The following is a 20,240-nucleotide window of genomic DNA, read 5'->3' as shown; positions in this document are numbered from 1 at the left end:
GCCTGCAGACGACGGCGGCAGCCTAGGCTGACGCCTTGACTGCACCCTCGGGAGAGGCCCTGCATCCGCACCGCCCGGCCAGGCTGCTTTTGAATTCCCGACCCACCCAAACCGTTAGGTGACTCTGTTCTTTTAAGCCGCTAAGCTTTGAGGGAACTTGTTACACAGCAGTAGGTAACGACTACACTTACTGGTGCTGTCACTCTGGAGATGGCCCTCTCCGCCATCATCACTTTTTCCTTCCCCTGGAGGATTCCCAGCAACACGCAGACGTGCTGGGATTTCCTCGTTTTAAAGAAAACCGTCTCTTGACCGCACACGTCCTATTTTCTGTTCCCGTACGTCCCCAAACTCCAAGTGTTGCCCACCATCCCTCCTTCTGACTCCCTTTTGCCAACTCCCTCCTGAACCACTCCAGCGAGGCCTTTCTGCCCTGAGACGGCTCTTGCCAAGGGACGATCGCCCCTGTGGTATTGAATTCAAAGTTCCATCTAACTCAACTATTCATTGAATACAAATGTATTAAATAGCGACTATGTGCCAAGCATCGTACTACATGCTGGATATACAGCAGTGAACAAAACAGACCAAAAAAAAAAAAAAAAAAAAAATCCCTGTCCTTCTTCAGGGTACATTCTGGTGCGGGATGGGGGTGGGGGACAAACAATAAACAAACAAAAAAAGCAGCGCAAATATTTATGGATAACATAGTATCTGGAATCAAAATCTTTCAAAGTAATGGGGCCAGCGGGTAGGAGTTCACGGTGAAATGACATCAGATCGTTGTTAATTCCTGAAGCTGGGTGATGGGTACGTACGGGGAGCACATTAAGCTGTCTTCTGCTTCAGTACATGTTTGAGAATTTCCATAATAAAGTCTCTTACACCTTTTGGGTATCCACTGTGGTGTGCGGGGGGCAAGGGCGTGACCATTTAACACCGGCTGGTTGCTCCCTGAGTGTGACAGACACGCCAATGGCCGGCCGAGGAAAAGCACTCCAAGCACAGGAAATGCACCTGCAAAGAGAACGCATCTGGGCTTAAGGGAATGCCCGGAGTGTTCTAGAAGCAGCAAGGTCAGTGCCACGGTGCCCCTGCCTGTGCACTCACAGGTCAGGTCTGTGCTGCTCATGGCGGCCGGAGGACACACGGTGTGGGTCTCGCACGAGAGATGAAAACCCACACAACTGTCTGAGGAACTCTGTAATAATTATAGTTGGAGGCCTACCAGTACACTCCATAAACAGTGTGGAAAAGAACGTCATTAAGGGTAGCCCAATTATGTTAAAAAAATATCTGCTTCTGCTCTTAGGACAGATGGTGAGTCCCACGGATAGAGCTAAAACAATAGCCTAACTAGAGAACCGAATTCTCTCAAATCTCAGAAAAAGAGAGATAATCTCAGAAAAAAAAAGAGAGATAATCTCAGAGAAAAGAGATACAGAAAAAGAAGAAAAAGCAGCATTGCCATTTACAGTGCTTTGCTACACGCACGGGTGTTCCAGAAAGTTACCTACGTACGTCTCTTGAAAAAATAAGTTGGGTTACACTTATCACAGATGTGATTTCTTAAAAGGTTCTTTCCATAGAGTTTTAGGCATAACCATCAATAGGGGAAGAGTCAGATTATGGATCAACCATACAGTAAAACAGTCTGAAGTTTATAAAAAGCAATGAAGTACATGTCTCTGCATAGGTCCTCACTTGAGAAAAGTAGTTCTAAAAATCAAGCTGAGGAACAGCATAAATAGTATGATCCCATTTGATTACCAAAACAAATGTGTATATAGCTGCTTATAAGACGGAAGAATATTTGAAAAAATGTGTCTTAGAGCATCAGGAGTGATCTCGGGGGATCAGATGGGACTAACGTGTTATAATGGGTACAGGTGACTTTGATACAATTCTTTTCTAATAAGATTTTGTAATTGGGGTATAACATGCATACAGAAAGGTGTACCAGTCGTGAGGGTAGTAGCTTACCACCCAGGTTAAGGGGCAGAACCAACCAGAGCCCAGATGCCCCATCGTGCCCACTGTGTGCCCATCAATTTCCCCTTTCACTTTCTTTCAAATAGTTGTTTAAAAACATGTTTAGGGGGAACCTGGGTGACTCAGTTGAGCATCTGACTCTTGATTTCGGCTCAGGTCATGAGCCCACGGTTTGTGGGATTGAGCCCTGCATTGGGCTCTGTGCTGACAGTGTGGAGCCTGCTTGGGATTCTCTCTCACCCTCTCTCTGCCCCTCCCCTGTTCACTCTCTCAAAATACACAAATAAGCTTAAAAAAAAACAAAAACAAAACAGGGGCGCCTGGGTGGCTCAGTTGGTTAAACGTCCAACTTCGCTCAGGTCATGATCTCATGGTTCATGGGTTCGAGCCCCACATCAGGCTCTGTGCCTGGAACCTGCCTCGCAGGATTCTGTGTCTCCCTCTCTCTCTGCCCTGTACCCGGTTGTGCTCTTTCTCTCTCTCAAAATGTAAGTAAACATTAAAAAGAATGTAAAAACCTCACATTTAGGCATCAGGTCAGGGATATTAGAGACTGAGGGGCATCTGGAGCAGGACGAGGGGAGAAATCACCACTCAGTAGCCCCTGGGACGGTCCTGGTGTGGAAACCAAGCCCCCATCTTTAGGCTGTGCCCGGCTCCCTAATGCCCTGCATGTACTTCTCTGGTGGAGACCCACAACGTAGGGCTGGAAAGTAATCCATCACAAACCAAACAATTACCAAGTGTGAAACTTGCATTCCGAAGAAGGGAGAAGATTGTGGCAGGTACTTGAAGAATCTCAACCCGGAAGAGAGGGGGCTGTTCTAAGGCCCTGACAGGGGGGCCCCGGGGCCTGGAGGGGGCATCTGTACATCGACCTGCTGAGTAAGTTTTCCCTGAACACCCATCACAGATCCCTCTGCCCTTTCGGGGATCCCCCAGGACAAGAGCTGAGCGAGGGGCAGCCCTGCCCTGGAAAAACCTCGGTATTAAGAAGTCGGCTGAGTCCACAGGGACATGTGCAGAGGTGAGGGAAGGGCGGCACTCGCGAACCTTGCCCCATGCTCGTGCTCACCTAACGCAAGTACCTTAGTTAATTCCCACAAACGTGAAGCACCAACCTCATTTTACAGGAGGGAGTGAGACTCAAAGAGGTTAAATAAACAGTCAAAGGCTACCGAGTGGGTGGGCAGCAGGGCCGGGATTGAACCCTCGGTCGGGCCAGCTCTGTGGCCAGCACCCCAGCTCCTCGCCCCGGGGAGGCCCCGACCCCCCATCTTAGAAGAGCCCCCGTGGCACACTGGCTCCCCACCCCCAGGGAGTGTCCCCCAAGAAGGGAAAGAGAGGCCTGGGAAGGCCAGGTATAGGTGTGAAAGCACCCGGCCCCAGGAAATAGGTCTGCTCAACCCCCCGGGGGGAAAACCCGCAGCCAGCAGTGTCCTCGCCTCACTTCTGGAGTCCTCTCTGAGGAAGTGGTCAACGTGGGAAACAGAGAAAAGGAAGTGCAGAAAAGCTGAGGCCCCTTCCTTCGGGAGGAGGTGGTTCATAAAAGGGGTTCAGGGGATAAAAAGCAGGAAAAGGAGAGCAGTGGCTCCAGGGATGAAAACAGGTGAAGCCTCTGGTCCCAGAGCACGAGCTGGGCTGGGTGCAATAAATAAGACTCTTGTCTGGCGAAGAGTCTGTCCCCACACATAAACCACACGGACACGCACCACAGACACATTCACCACAGATACACATACACACAACACGGACTCACACACCACGGACAAGGCACCTTTTTTTCTGGAAGCAGACCACACGTCTCGGGCCTCAGAAGTGGGCACCTGTCCGCACAGAAGCAACAGAGATGTGATGGGGACGGGGGATGGGCCAGGAACGTGAGCCGGGGAGACCCGGCGGGATGAGGAGCCGTGGGCAACAGGAGGACGAAAAGGAAGGCGGGGAGAGTGGGCTGAGTCCGGGGCCCCGAGGCCAGCTGACACTCCGCAGCCTGCTGCCGTCAGCACGTCCCACCTTCCCTTCGCACTTACGGCATTTTCAGAAAGATTCTGTCATTTGCGGGCCAAAGAGCCCCCGTTCCGGCGGTGCATAAAGAAACACGCTTCCAAAATCCCACGAATACCTGAAAAACTAGGGAAACCAAATTTAATTTTCAAATTAATTCAAAGAACGGATCTGTCTCAAACGAGCCATTAAATGAAAGTATTTATTTTTACAAATGTTTTCTCCAGCCAGTGTATCTCAAATTGCACTTAAGAAACAAACGAAAAAATCTGTACTCTTGTGAAAAGTTAAAAGAATAACCAGTAGCTTCCGTTTCCTGTTTTAGGTTGTTATTACCGCTAAATCATATCCTCTTGGTACACGAACGTTTCTTTAAAAGTCCCAGACTAACACGCGTACAAGCCACAAGCGTCCGAACGTCTGACCGCGAAGCCGGCCGGCACCCGGGCACCGGGTGGGACGGGGCGGGTTGCCAGTGAGTGGCAGCAGGTGCCGCAGGGAGGAAAGTCCCGGGACCACGAAGAGCCTGCAGTTTCAGCCCACAGTGACTTCCCATCTCGCGGCACACGTTTCACAACGTGGAAGAACCACCACCTGCTCCACCTGATTAAAACCCGGGGAGGACCGACTGCGGCAACGACGACTTACAGAGGGCAGCCTGGGGGCGACCCACTGGCCGGCGGGGGCGGGGGCGGCTGCGGAGTCTGACGCGGAAGCAGGGGGACAGGCCGCCATTCACCCTGCAGAGGCGCCAAGGGATCACGGGCACCTCCGGAGCGCGCACCCCCGTCTGCAACGCACCCCGAGGGCGAGCGGTCCGGGCGCTCCCTCCGCACCACACGTAGGGTCATTCCCAGATTCAGTGAAATGGCCGTCCCCGTCTGTGTCTTGACTTCAGGTGACCGGCTGAGCGACGCAGTGTCTTCCTTTCCTGTCGGTGCAGTTTCTCAGCCTCCTGCTGCTTCTTCTGCTGTTCAGACTGAAGGAGGAAGAGAAGTGAGAGAGAAGGAAGGAAAACGTCAATACCCCCTTTACAGAAAGGGGACCGGCAGACCACCAACGGCCACAGCCCCGCTGCGGGGCTCTGGAAAGACTGCCCCCGGGACCCCGGGGCACGTGGTCTGGCCCCTGGACTCTGCCCCCACAATGCTGCCCTATTCGGAAGCCAAAAACACGTATTTACGTGGCCCCAAACCCAAAACAAAACAATACTTACAGGTACTAACGGTGTATTTCAACCCACCCACGATTAAGTATCATCCGCCAGAACCGGTTCCAAAGATTTTCCGGCTGTTTCCGAAGAGTCAAACTCCCCTCGGAAGCCAGAGATTTGCTACCGTTAACCACCGACAAAGGCTGGGCGGACAAGTGGCCTGCGAGCTCCTGGCGGGGCGAGTGCGCAGGTAGGCTCGCGGGCCGAGCAGGCCGACCGCGCCGAAGGCGCCCCGGCCCCCGGGGAGGCCCGCTGCTTTCAGCGGCGCTTCCTCGACGCAGAATCCACAGTGGAGGGAAGAGCCGTGTGGTTTCCAAATCACATCTGACGGGCCCGACAGTACCAACTCTTGAATGCAAAGCTCAGAAAATATTCTCAGCTGGTGGGACTGCACAAAAGGGAAACTGAGAAAGCGCTGCCGGGACCTAATTTTTCCGAGTTGAAAAGCGCCGCCTTACAGACACCTACGAGGCTTGCCTGACGGTGGCCCGTGTTGCTCTCCGCCCCGAAAATACTCCTCTGTGTTCTGCTCGTCAGGGGAAGTCTCTGTCCTCACCCCCAGCTGGTACGACTCAGTACTTCCCGACCAGAGCTGAGAGGTGAGCCAGTGGTGGGGAAGCAGAGACGACCCGAAGCGTCGAGTCCCCTGCTCTAGGAAGCTCCGAGACGGGGGCTCCGAATGAGTCCCTGAGTTCTCTTTCTGATTACCACTGTTTCCTCAGAGCCCACTCCAAATCAATCCTGCCGCACGTTCCTGTCCCGTGTGTCCCGAGCTCCTCCACGCCCACCGTGCCTCTGCTCCGGGCCCCTTCGGCCCACTACTCCTCGGAAAACAGCCACACTCAGTTTCTGGAAATACAAACGGTCAGTTTTCTGCTAAAACCTGTCAACGGCTTTCCACGGTTCCACTTAGGTCCGAGGAGAAACCCACGGCCCACTCACAAGGCCCCGCAGGACCAGGCCCCCTGTGCTGCCGGCTAGATCCGACGCCACTCCTCCCGGGATCCCGTTTTACACACGCGGGCCCTCGTCCGCACCCTCGAGCGTGCCCGACTGCCTCCCTCCTCAGGCAAGGACTCTGCCTCGGTGGTGCCCTGAGCCCGGAGCCCCGCCTGGCCCCTCGGGGCTCTCACCCTGCACATCGCTCGCCCTCCCCGGCCCCCGTGTGTGGGTCAGGCCCCGGCGGATGCTCTCACCGCACTTCTGTCTTCCGCCGGGGTCCCCGCCACCACCATCATGATGGAACTGGGGGCGTGCTTCTTTCGACAGACTGAGAACCGGAGAGGCGAGGACCACATCTGTCTTGTTCTGTGTATCCCGGGCACACACCCCAGAGCGGATATCTGAGACGCACTTGTTAACGGTAAGCTCAGAAAACCCGAGGGAACCCGCCTACTGGCACACCAGGTAACAGGATCAGGACCCTTGTAGAGGCAGTCAACACTGGGCATCTAATATTTTGTTTCTTCATGTTAAAAAGAATCCCCGAAAGCGTCTCATCCAAACAATTTCGGGAAATGATGAACCAAGTAAAGGTAAACAGGGTGCGCTGGAGCGTTTCTGCAGCTTCAACACGGACGTCCGTCCCAGGCGTTTCCCTACGGGTCTGGCGGAAGAGCAACCTCCCGGGAGCACCTCCCTCGCCAGCTGCACACTGCGCGGGGCCCTGCCAGGCCTTCCCCACCAAGGCAGGAGCCTCCTGAGGAGTCTGTAAGCAGCCACGACTGCCCCACAGACGGAGCCCCATCCAGAAAGGGACCCGCACCAGCCTCTCTCTGAAAGGCCGTCCTGGAAGACGTCCACACCACGTGAGCGGCCCCTTATGATCTATGGGCCAAGTAGCTCATCTCCACGTTTTCCTTTCCTTCTCCATCTCGGTCCTGCCCCGGCTGCTCTCCCACAGTCACCAGCAGGCCGGCCCAACGAAAGGGGGGACACGGGCGCAGGCGAGACCACACGGAGCAGCCTCGCCAAGGATCTGATGAGGGAGGAACTACGGCACAGGAAATTCGCAAACTGGATTTGGGACCTAATCCTACTTTTGCCACTACACAATGTTAAACAATATGAAAGCATGAACTTTCCCCTTCCATTCTATTCACACATTAGAAAGTATACATGAGGGGCGCCGGGCTGGCTCAGTTGGTAGAGCACGTGACTCTTGATCGTGGGGTCGTGAGGTCGAGCCCCACATTGTGGGCAGAGTTTACTTTAAAAAAAAATGGGGCGCCTGGGTGGCTCAGTCGGTTGAGCGTTCGACTTGGGCTCAGGTCATGATCTCAATGGTTTGTGGGTTCGAGCCCCGCATCGGGTTCTGTGCGGACAGCTCGGAGCCCGGAGCCTGCTTCGGATTCTGTGTCTCCCTCCCTCTGCCCCTTCCCCGCTCATGCTGTCTCTCAAAAATGAATAAACGTTAAAAAAAATTTTTTTTTAAAGTATATATATAAATCTTGGGAAAACTTGAGATTTTACCTAAATATATCACACACCTAGTAGAGAAAGAGATTTCTATTAAAAACTACACAGATCCTTAATTATTCCTAAGTAAAAATGAGATTTAAGAAGTTAAAATTTGGTTACTCAAATGATACAACTGGCATAAATCAAATATTAACTGATGCATCCCCCAAAAGAGTTTCACAGCCTCTGCTTGACTCAACCATGGGGCCATTTTAGGTATTTCTTAGTGCTTTTGTTTTTAGCCAAAAAAAAAACAAAAAACAAAAAACAAAAAAACAAAAAAACAATAGTAATAACAATCATAGTCATAATTTCAGAGCCATCCTATTTTCATTTTCGCATGAACTGTGTAAGCCCCAGTCAGGACTTTCCCTTTACAGGGAAACCAGGGACCAGGGACCAGAGACCAGAATGAGCCCAGTGACCCAGACACCACACCTGCCGCCCTGTCCCCCCGGGGACCCCGGGACCCGCCTGCCTCTGCCTCGGCCAAGCTGTGTGCCTGCCCCGAACCCAGGAACCCAGGAGGGGCTGTGGCTGCGGGAGAAGTGCTAGAGCGGGAACACGGTTCCTCCGAGGGGAAAAGCCAGGGAGGGCAGTTCTGAGGTCAGACACACACACACACACGTAGCTCTACTGGAAGCCTAGTTTCCTTTCTTGAATGAAAAAACATAACACTAAAAACTTACCCTCTTTAACGTGAACGTCAACTGTTTGCTGCCAACTGTGGTGTCTGATATACTCAACGTGCCATTTTTTGCCTCAAGTTTCAAACGATCTTCAAGCGTTTTACTGTGGGAAATTTAAGAGAAGGATACGTTAATTAGCATTACGTTTTGATTTAGCATTTGAAACCAGTTTTAATGAGCACTGCTCACATGCAGAAAATCCTTTACCCTTGTGGTCAAGATAGAAAATGGCATTCATTTAACACAACCGCGGGAAGAAATAAGGGCGCTCAGCCTTTGCTCACACCCAGTAGATACGCGGTAAAAACAACAGCTGCCCAAACAGCCACGAACTTAGTATTTTAAGTGGTGGTTCCAAATAGATTTTCAATGATCGCCGCTTATCTTACTAAATCACATTTCTGAAGCCAAGATCCAAGGAGCACTATTTCTGAAGCCTGTAATTTCCTGTAATGGTCAGCGGCACGTATGCTTCCGAAGCATTTCGTATTTAAAGCACGCACAAGGTAGGAGAGCGTTGCACTCACCTCGTCGAGGGAGCGGACACACAGATCAAGTCTTCCAGATCAAGGCTTGGAGAAGGGCCACTCGAATTCTGATTTTTCCTTCGCTCACTCTTAGCTCCCTGGACTACACTCACCACCCGTCGCAAGAACAACCCGAACCGCAAACTGGTCTGACTACAGACGAGGGCAAATTCTATCCGAGTCAGTCTACTCACTCACTGCTATTTCTCCAGGTGACTTTTCCTTCCAATTTCTTACTTGAATTACTCTTCCCGAAGCACTTTACCCCAAATGCAAATTTTGTTTCATTTCTTGATCATATATTCCAAACTTTTCTAGAGTCTCTTTCTGTACTTCCTGCCCCTGTTACGGTTTGCTGTGCCCCGTAATTCTCTGTCATCTGCATAATTAACATCGTTGTGCCCCGGCTTTACAAGCAAGACGTTCCATTTGTATCTTGCACATGTAACACTTCATTGCATGTTGCTGTAACGTTTTATTAGAAAATCACAACACCGGCCCTTTTTGTTAACTTGGTTCAGAGGGGGAAAAAACTGCGTTAGGCTTAAAGACAAAAACTTCCCGTAAGTTTTAATATCAGCTCTAACGCCTGGAGAAACGGCAAAGCGGCAACACCCTCAGGTGCCTGTGATGGAAACGGGTGCGGGGAGCAGAGGAAGAAAGAAGGCAAGAACGTGGTTCTCTCTTCTATTCCCTCCTCGAAAAAAGTAACCGCACTTCCCTTTCAAGTTAATACTGAACGACCTGACTGAATTGGAAGACGGCTGAACCGGGTGCAGGGTTTTCTTTTTCCTGAAATACGATCTTCATCACTAATTACTGGGCAGAACACTGCTCCGAAACGCCCCGTAAGATAAAGCGATGCTCCTTTGAAATTCTGAAGGAAACGTTTGATGTGCACACCACGAGAGATTTATCTCCAATTTACGACTGGTAGCGATGTACGAAACAGGTCTTCTTTACATAATTTGAGACGTGAAGCGGTTAGCATAAAAGTGGCACTCTTTTCTAAGCAATAATGTTATTAAGAAGCACTTTTAAAGTACTTTTCATCTTCAAAGCGCTTTACAGACGAACTAATTAATCCTTTCAACATCCCTGAGACACAAGTATGTATCCTTTATAGATGGCGAGAAGGGAGGTGAGAAGCTAACTGGTCGCCCCAGGCCACACAAGGACTCAAGTCTAAAAGCCAGGATTCCGGTTTGAGAATTTCTGGTTTCCAGGAGTGTGCCACACCAAACCCGATTTGTAAAGTTTTGTGTTAGGAAATGTGTCCACTGGGTCTCCTAAATGACAAGCTTCCACACGACAAACGGAACGGAGCTAAGATCTAGTTTACTTTTTTTTTTTTAATAAGAATCCCGACGTGAAGCATACACGGACTCCAGCGTGGATGGGAGTGATGTCGGCCTAAGCACATTCCTCGGCCTGTTCGTGCCGTTTTCTGTTCTTTCCTTTCGTGGCTTCTGAATAGCTCTGGAGCCTTGGAGACAGGGTGGCACACAGAAAACACTAATTTGGGCAGAAAGTGACTTTTCAAGTAAATTGTGGGCAATTACTACTCTTTTAAGAATGACCTTATTTCCTCCATGATAGGGTCTATAAATTCTGGTTTCCTCTCAATGTACTTTCAATGTGCACTTGTAAAAACTTGTTCTGTCTGGGCTGCTTGGAAAGACAAGCGGAGTTTTAGAATGAGCCGTGGCACAAGATCAGACACAGGCACTGAGCGTGCAGATTTCTACATTAAAGCAAGCGCCCCTGCCCTCCCTTTGAGAGTCAGTTTACGGTACGTGGCTCTAACCAGCCATCCCTAAGCCAGCGCCTTGAGAATGAATTCAGTCAGACGATTCAAGAAGCAGACACCTGAAAACCATCTACTATAACAGAAGCACAAAATGCACAGGGCCACACCGTGTGTCACCAGTAAGTAAGGTTAAGAATTTCAGGGAAAAAAAGTTCACTGTCACAAGCTGAGCAGCCCCCTTCCCCCCGTCCCACCAATGTGTGGGGACTGGTGAGGAAGACAGATGTGGGCTTTTAAAGGTTGAAAGAAAGAAATTACTCAGCACAGGACAGACAGGGCGATGAGGGGAAGAACCAGAATTCTCAGCAAGGCGATCTTTAAAAAAAAAAAGGGGGGAGGGCACAAAGTACAAGGGGAAACATCAGATATTTATTGTATGCCCCAGAACTAATGCACCTCAACTGAGTTTTTAAAAATCACTTTGTGTGGAGGCACGTTGTGTTAGTACAGCACTGAGAGGAGTTAACTGAAAACAAAGGACTCATTCCTCCACAGTCTACACCAAAGGGAATAAGGCGGCAGTGGAGAAATGGAATCTACAGATAAATGGCAGACGTTACGTACTCTGCTTATAGAACAAATGACTCTGACAGATACTTACAGAGACCGTATGGGTTGTTGAAAACGGTCTGATGCTCTCTGTCTGCAGGTGCTCCTTCGAGGCCCCTATCTTCGCAGAAGTGAACTGAAGTAACCAGGGTGTCTGGACACCTCATCTATCAGCTTTGTTCAACTTTAAAAAGATTCCTAACGTCCACTGCTGTCGCAAGTGCGGGGCAATAGGCACTCTGGTAAGACGCAAAGAGCTCAAGGCCTTTCTTGAGGGCGATATGGCCGTATCTATCACATACCCCTTTTGATCCAGCAAGTTCCATGACTAGGTCATACAGCCTCTAAAGGAATTCCCGCACGTGTGTATATATTTATCACCATGAAAAAGGGAAGAGGAAAGCAAGGAACAACCTAACCATCCCGAATCCGGGAATGTGACCCATGTGATGGCCCATCCACCTTATGAAAGACTGACGCGGCTCTAGGTAGGCCTACACGTACTTACAAAGAAACATTTTCAAGACTTCCTGCTGCATGAAGTGAGAAGTTCAACCGCCATGTGATTACAGCAGGGCCCATTCCCGTCCAGGAAAAAGCTAACACTGACCACGCGTGAGTGACAGCAGTCACCTCCGGGAGGGAGTGTGGGGTCAAAGGGAGATTCGCCTTTTACTCTACACTCTTTTTAAGTATTACAATGAAAATGTGCTTATGTATCACCTGAGTGCCTATCAACTTGAGTAAGATTCTTTTTACCAAGTGCAACTTTGGAATGAAATCACTTTCAAAATCAGATTTAAAAAATGCTTGTATTAAACGAAGAGCGCGTGCCTTCCGCTCTCATCCACGACCAGTGAGGGAAATGAGCTGGAGGGTCCGTCCACAAAGTGGATAAAGTCGTGGGTGTGATAAGCGGCTTCCCAAGAGCTACTACAAGCACCTGGTGAACAAGGTGAATTCCTCCAAGGCAGGAAATGTCTTTGAAACCTTTGAATTTCCAAGGCAGACCACAGGCCGGGTGCTTCAAAGAACACTTTCCTACTGAAGGGCCGCCTGGCAGGGAATACGTATTCCCCCGAGGGGAGGGGGTGAGGAAGCTGTGCTCTAGGAGCTCCCCCCTGCAGGCTCCCCGTACCCCCTTCCAGCGCCTCCCATCACCCCGCCTCCAGAGCCTCCCCGAGACCCTACCGCCCTGATCACCAAAGTGTGGTGCGCCCAGACCCCGGCCCGGGGCCAGCAGCACGAACGCCCCCACTTTCTAGCTACAAACCTGACTGTTGCCACCCATCCCGCCAGCCTCCCCTCGGGTCTTTGAGGAGGGACGCCGTCCTTTCTGAGGCTGTCTCCTTAAGCCGTGCCCTGGCCGCTTCCTCCTGACTGCTCACTGAATTCAGCTCTGTCAATTTACTTATGTCTCTTGGGTCACTGTGTGCTTGCCAGTCAATCCCCCCACCCCACTAACACATTCTGTCCCTCGAGCCTAAAAAACCTTTCCCATTGAGTTACTGGCTTTGACTCCTTCCTTTTTCTGCCAAACTTCTTGGAAGAATCATCCATGTGCACTGTTCACAATATTTATTATCTCCATTCATTCATCAATCAATCGCAATCAGACATCTGGGCCGATGCCTCAGAAACGAGTCCCAGCAAGACATCTTCCTAACGGCCTTTTAAACCTCCGGCTCGCGGGCCTCCTGCCCCATCTGACACTCGCACCACACCCTCCCCGCTCGGCTCTCTCCGGTTTTCCTCCTCCATTTCTGAAAACTACTCGGTAATTTTTACTACCTACCTTCCCCTTAGCCTGTCCTCCGAATCGGAACTCTTCGCCCTCGGCTATTGGTGTGTGCGGTGCCATCTCTAAATTTACACGCAGCATTTTGCTTCCAGTTGCATTTTTCTAAAGAGAGGCGGATGGTTTTTATCGTGGACTCAAGAGAAAACCTCTGTTGCTCCCAAGGGGCTCCATTCGTCACCCTCGCCGCACTCTACACATTGGTCTTCCTCATACCGCGACCGCGGTCTCGATCACACGGGAAAAGCTGGGGTCTCAGCCCTGTGTCTCGCCCCCCCCCCCCATTTCCCTCTGTCTACTGAACATTACCCAGAGGACACCTGGGCACCGCACACTTGACGTGCGGATACCCAGCTCAGTACTTTCAGCCTGAAACCCGGTTTTTGTTCCATATTCTGTATCTCAGTGGCAACACTGCCACACGGTTCAACATCACCCGACTACTCCTTTCTCCCTTGCCATTAAATTAGTAACGGAACAACACCGTGGCATACGCCCATTTTCCTTTCTCATTCTTAGACAGTCTGTGAGTGACGTGGCTCGAAGTCGGCCTGGTTCTCGCTGCCCCCAGTTCAGGCTTCATCACTTGTGACTGGGATACTGTATAAGTCTGTTAGCTGATCTTGGGGGCCCACTTACTCCCTGCCTTTTCTCCCTAAAACTGAGATATTTCATTAATAGTTTCTGAGAAAGAGGGACTTTGTATTTTTATTTTCTACAACAAACACGAACTGCTTTTACTGTATAGAAGCATGCACACCACGGGGTGGGGGGGCTGGAAACAGATTTGATGGTGTTAATCTTAGCGTCACGACATTCCCGGGCTCCTGTGCTTGGGCCGGGGGGGGGGGGGGGCGGGCCTGTCTGCTGCTCCCCCCGGTCACCCTCCCGCACCAATCACGCTTCTCTCCGTTTCCACACAGCATTCTTGTGCCGGCACGCCACTCCTCCCGGACCAGCATCCTTCCCACCCTGCTTTGGGAGCTCATCTTTTTGCCTTTCAGAAGAGCAGTTTCGCTATGACCTCTTATTAAGACTTCCTGGGGCGCCTGGGTGGCGCAGTCGGTTAAGCGTCCGACCTCAGCCAGGTCACGATCTCGCGGTCCGGGAGTTCGAGCCCCGCGTCGGGCTCTGGGCTGATGGCTCGGAGCCTGGAGCCTGTTTCCGATTCTGTGTCTCCCTCTCTCTCTGCCCCTCCCCCGTTCATGCTCTGTCTCTCTCTGTCCCAAAAAAAATAAACGTTGAAAAGAAAAAAAAAAAAAAAGACTTCCTAAGTCTCCAAAAGTTCAATCCCTTTCGGTCTTCCGTGCTTTCCGCACGCCTCTTCACGGCTCACGGAGGACCAGCTAGAATGTGAAGGCTCCAGAATGCGAGCTGTGCCTTGTGTTTCCATCCCCCGGCTCTGGACTGCACTTTGCTCACACTAGGCAGGCACTCAACGAACATCCGCCTGAAGAATGGGCGAGGAGAGAGGCTGATGGACGGATGAATAAACACAACGCACAGCACACCGCAAGGCACATAAGTGTGTGCCGACAGACATATGTATCTATCTGACGCCGTGTCACTACGCCAAGCGAAGAGAGGGACTCACTCAAGTACTGAGTTAGGACTCATTGTTCACTTTTCCCTTCACAGAAGCAGTTTTAAAGCCGGGCGGGTCCGAGTGAACACTGAAAACACAACATACTCAGTTTTGATGCTGTGTTTTAGTGATTGCCTTGTGGTAACTGAGAGAATAAACAGAAGGCGTTCGCTTTGGTGTTCTCAAGGACAATGGTTCAATGCTTCATTAAATAATATTAAAATATTGCAAGTTCGGGATCTGCCAAAATGATCCAGTCAAGACTAGAACTCAATAAGCAGTTTGTGCCAAAATGCCCAGCCAACTGCAGGCTGTTCAAACCAAAGGGTTATTACTTTCGGCTACGGGACTCTCCTTTTAAGCTCATGGAGTCCTGTCACTTACATAGTTCTCTACTCAAAAAAAAAAAAAAAGAAAAAGAAAAAAAAAGGAAAGAAATGTTTACTTGCAGTGTATTAACCTGGCTATTACTTATCCACTAAATACTCCATCTCGTTTGTTTCTCACATTAGTGTCCTGCTACAATCCACAGGCAGAGCAAAAATGTCAAGAAGGTTTACTCATGCTCCGGCCCCAAATCACCACGTTGCCAGGCTTACGCTAGGGACCGCCGCTCCCAGGTCTCCCTGGCCGGTGGGCTGGAGTAAATGATTCTTTCTCAGCAGCCCTGGCGAGGGTAACTCCCCGAGATGCCCGACACATGGCCAAGGCACAGAAGGTCCCCTTCCGCCAAGGTTCATCAAGTGCTTACTTGGGTCTAGTACTGACTCAGAAGCCAGCAATAGAGTAAACAAAGCGAGACCAAAGCAGCAGATAGTCTAACAAAGAAACTCCCTCCCCAGAATCGGAACACTACGAACGGCTAGCCTTCCTCCCGCTGCTGAGGCGGACCCCAGGTTAGATGCCCGAGAGTAACAGGGACGCGGGGCCAGGCTGCACGCGCCGCCAGCAGGGACGTGAAATGCAGCGGCTTCCTTGAGAAACCGCGTGGCAGCTTCTCGGAAGGTTAAGCATCGCGTTACCACGTGACCCCGAGGAATACAGCCGGGAGAAATGAAAACACGTCCGTGTCAAACCTGGTACGCAGATGTTCGCGACGGCATCATTCCCAACAACCGAAAGGCGGAGCGACCCAAACGTCCGCCACCGGGTGAACGGGTGAACGGCTACGCGGGCCGGTCTAGGCACACGCCGGAATATTATTTGGCGAGAAAACGAAGGAGGTACTTGCAGATGCTACAGCACGGATGAACACTGGAGACGTTGCGCTAAGTAAAAGAAGCCAGACAAAATGCCACGTCTCGCGTGGTCCCCGTTATCGGAAACGGCAGAGCAGAAAGCAGACAGCGGTCGCCCGGGGACGGGGTGGGCTGCGGGCAGGTGGCGGCGACTGCCACTGGGGGGTGGGGGTCTCCTCTGGGAGATGAGAACGTTCTCAAATGAATTGTGAGGATAGCTGCACAGCTCAGTGATTATACTAGACACGGGTGAGCTGCACGCTTTAAGTAGGTCAACTGGATGGTATGTAAATTGTATCTCAAGGAAGTTGTTACCAAAAAAAAAAAAAAAAAAAAAAAAAAAAAAAAAAAAAAAAAGGCCAGTAAAGGTATCTTCAAATGATATCAACCCTATTACTAGATTCTTTGTTCACCAACAGATCTTTTGTTTGTCAGAAGCGGAATTTTGAGATGCTCCTGGATTCTACGTTACAGGAGTCCCTTCACATCCGGTGTCTCAGATGCTCGCTAGAAGTTGGTGAGATAAACAGGGCTAGCCAGATCTCCGTTCCAGAAACAATTCAGCCTGTCCAACGATGTCCTCTCCACCCTTTCCCTACTTCCTGCCTCTGAGAAACCACATTTTCCAAACGGGAAGCCAGGAGCTGGAGAAGTACAGGTACGGAAGTGGTACTAAGCCGGGCCTCACACCTCGCCATGTGGCTCCCCGCCCCCCCGGCCCCCGGCGGACTCCCCACACCTTTGGGGTCTTCTTTCGAGATCACCTATCACGACCATCTATCACACTCTCATCTTACACATTAATACTCAGCCCAAGAATCCTCAGAGCAGAGACTTACACAACTTACAGCTCGTACACAATCTAGAACTGAGGACCTAGCTTGTTCCTTACTTAGACACAACAGAAGCTGTCCTTTAATACGTACAACAGAATTCTGTTGTCATGTCCTACAACAGAAACTGTCCAAATAATACCTTTTTTTTTCCCCATGTTGACTTTTTTATTGTGGTAAACTATATTCACGTTGCTGTGCAGCCATCACTGCTATCCATTTCCAGAACTTCCTCACCACTCCCGACTCATAAAGTGATTTCTCCCCATTCCCCCTCGCCCCGGCCCCTGGTGACCACCATGCTACTCTCTGTCTCTATGTATTTGACTATTCTAGAATACCACTTTTGCTCGTCTCTCAGCTCTCTCGCAAAAGGCTTAAAATTTCTGCCAAATTGTCCACGTGACTTTTTCAGTAATCAGGTAAGCTGAGATAGGGATAAATATAATTGCACTTCTAATTAAAAAAATAACTTTTTTTTAAGAGGGAAAGAATGTGTTACCTGTTAATTACGACTGTACAGAAGACTACTGAACTGCGGGGCAAAGAATAAAATGGATATTTGCAGGCTGGGGAAACGGGGAAAAACAAGGACAACAAAAGCAATGTGACTTTTATGGTGGACAAGTGTTCTCACTATACTGGCCACTACCCAGAGGGCTAGACCCCGGGTCTTACTGTATGTAAACACCACCCCAAAAAGCTGTTAAAAGTCATCTCAATAAAGATAGTGTTATTTCCCCTCAAGCCTTATGGCGCTTCCCTGACATTAACTCCAAAGATGCAAATCCACCCTTGGGGCGACACGGCGGAGAGGAAAAGCAAGGCCCCGGCCACACGGCCAACTCGGGGAGGCACCACCGAGAGCAGCGTTACTTACTTCATCAGCTTCTGCTTTGTGGCAGAATCTTTGAAGCTCCTGAATTCCTCGCCTGCTTTGATCTCGTAAAACTGGGGCTTGAGGACCGTCTGCCGGTCCTCCCTGAGCTGCTCCTGCCGCTTCACCTTTTCCTCCTGGTGCAGAAGTCTGCGCTGCTTCCTGACCTCTTCGACCCAGTCTTTTTCATCATCCGAACTCTCAGAACTTTCTGCATCACTTGGTTTTCCTTCCGGTTCTTCCTCCTCTTCCTGAAAATAAAAATAGTAAGCGGCAGCTCCTTTCCCCTTGCCAAACCCCGACCTGTTATTTTCTGGTGACCAGCAGTCGCCCACTGGGATACGTGACATCGCGCGCATTGGAGAAAAGGCCTTTCGTCAAAGATCGACTTCTAAGCTGAAGGTCAAGCAAATTACATCGCAAGGGTCTGAAAGGCTCTTCTACCTCGCACAGAAAACTCTATTAACGAAACACGAGTAAACACAAGGACAAGGAGTACGTTACTTTTTCGTGAAGTTCTTGTTGCTCTAAGAGTCTTAGTTTCTTCTTCCTTTTCTCACTAATTTTTGAGACAAGTGGATTCAAAAGCCTAAATTCTTCACTCTCTTCGTCCACCTGGAAGTCAGGGTTCTCAAACATAACTTTAAATCGATCATCAGTGAGAATATTAGGAAGGCTCTATGAGAAAAAGAATGCAGGAATGTAAAGTTAGTATGAATAAAATCTGACCAGAAAGATGGCCTAAAGATGTTTGTCAATTATAAGTTAATAAGCTGCATAAGGCATTACTTTAATTATTAGGGAACTTCTTTAGAACTTGTTTCCAGAACTTTCTAACTGCCCTTGGGTTTTCTCTCCTACTCACAAACAAATTCTATTAATCCATTTCAGACGGTATGTATTACTTGGCCATTCAACATGATGAGCTAAGAATAAACCTCTTTGGTTTAACTTTATGCTTAATATATTGAACAGAATTTTCCTCAATTACCATTTTTTTCATGAACAACACTCTTCAAGGAAATACATGTTTCGAAACACAGCTTTTTAGGCAGAGCTACTATATTGAAATAAAATTAGTGACTCTTCCAACTTCATTGAAAACTGCGAAGGGAATAATACTAATAATACTAAGAAGAATTAACATGGTGGGAGCTGCTGGTCGAAGCTTCCTGACTCTGAGTGATTTGGAAACGTAAGGGAAGCTTCCACCTTTTAGAGGATGGCCTCCTCATATCTTCCGTAGGCCACTGAATTGTTCACAACGGACGCAGAGTAAACCTGACACAATAAAACTGCTATTGAGACTCATATGAATAGCTCAGGGTTCTGAACAGAAACTTTTCTAGAACGTATTATAAACGTATCTGTTCATGCAAACAGAAGACAATCCTCTACACTCAGGGCTCTCCTATAGTTTTTTATCTGCTATAGGTTTGGAAACCAGATAAATCAACCTACTGAATACGGTCTGTAAAGTAAATAGCCCGAACGTGGGCTGAATAGGCTAACCCATTCATGGCGGGTGGAAACAGCTGGGTTCTGAGCGTGGTACGTAGAATACGGCTACACAAAAATCTGCCAAATCGTGAGATGTTGACGGACTTTGGCTGTTTGTTCCTGGTAGGCACCTAAAATCTGATAAACGCTTAACCTAAATTTCTGTGACACACTGAATACGTATTTAAGATATACCGAACAAGTCTTCCCTGATTAAATATCATTTCCAAGACAGATTTAGGTTCAAGGAAGAAACAAAGATAGGTAAGATCCAGTTCCTGATCCCAAGGTAATCTAAGGAGAAACAGAAACACAGTAACAGAAACAAAAGCCTGGACGCCGCAAGGCTCCTTATGAAGGATGCTAGGCAGAGTTGCAAGTGCTCTGAAAGCGAGAGGTAAAGGGTAACTCCCAACAGGAGGCACATGAGAAGGGTTCATCGGGGATGCGGCAGACGGAAAGCCGAAAGCATTTCCAGCCCACTGAGGAGTGGTGAACAGTCTGATGACACAAGAATAACGACAAAATTTGGAAAAGCATGTTTTGATCAGGCCAGACTGTAACGGAAATCAACACTGTAAGACCGTGCCCTTTATTCTATAGGTGAGGGGACTGCTCGGGAGGGGAGGAGGGGGAGGAGGAAAGAGGTGACAGAGGTGTGCTCCAGGACCCCTGGGTGACAAGGAGAATTCTGCACTGAGAGCCCTCGGCAGCGCGGTGCCTGATGGACTGCTGAGGGAGAAATCAGTCACGTTGTGACTACCAGACCGCTTTAGGAAACCGAGAGAAGAGACGGGGCCTATCTTAGAGCAGTGGGATCTAAGGGCGGGAACAAGTACGGTTGGAGGAAAGGGTGACCATGAGACACAGTTCCACATCAGAATGGGCAGATGCAGCTACAGAGGAGCCGGGAGAGGGGAGAGTGAAAAGCAGGGTGTGAAGTCTAGCTTAAGTGACTGGAAAGTCAGGGCTGCCAGGGGTGGGGACCCATCACTGAAGATCATCAGAAAAAGGTGTAGGGTGGAGTGAAGGACGAGAAATTATGTTCCAGAAACCAAGATGTCCTCCAGTAGGTGCATGGATGAACCATGGAGCATTCAGACAACTGAACGGCATTCTGTGCTAAAAAGACGTGAACGACCAAGTCATGAGAAGACACGGA

General features: G+C 49.7%; 1 protein-coding gene across 1 annotated transcript in view; it reads right to left on the bottom strand.

Moving 5' to 3' along the window:
- Nucleotides 1–4,182: 4,182 nt before the first annotated feature.
- Nucleotides 4,183–20,240, bottom strand: part of NOL10 (nucleolar protein 10) — a 90,680-nt gene continuing 74,622 nt past the window's right edge. Inside the window, exons 18-21 of the mRNA XM_030311650.2 lie at nt 18,083–18,256; nt 17,582–17,829; nt 8,362–8,464; nt 4,183–4,978 (exon numbers count right to left, since the gene is read on the bottom strand). Coding sequence (XP_030167510.1) covers nt 4,859–4,978; nt 8,362–8,464; nt 17,582–17,829; nt 18,083–18,256 — 645 coding nt within the window. The 3' untranslated portion in view covers nt 4,183–4,858. The remainder of the gene's footprint in view (nt 4,979–8,361; nt 8,465–17,581; nt 17,830–18,082; nt 18,257–20,240) is intronic.

The sequence above is a fragment of the Lynx canadensis genome, chromosome A3, assembly GCF_007474595.2.
Source record: "Lynx canadensis isolate LIC74 chromosome A3, mLynCan4.pri.v2, whole genome shotgun sequence".
NCBI classification, from domain to species: Eukaryota; Metazoa; Chordata; class Mammalia; order Carnivora; family Felidae; genus Lynx; species Lynx canadensis.
The sequence above is the reverse complement of the archived record's forward strand: the minus strand, read 5'-3'. Positions and strand labels throughout refer to the sequence as shown.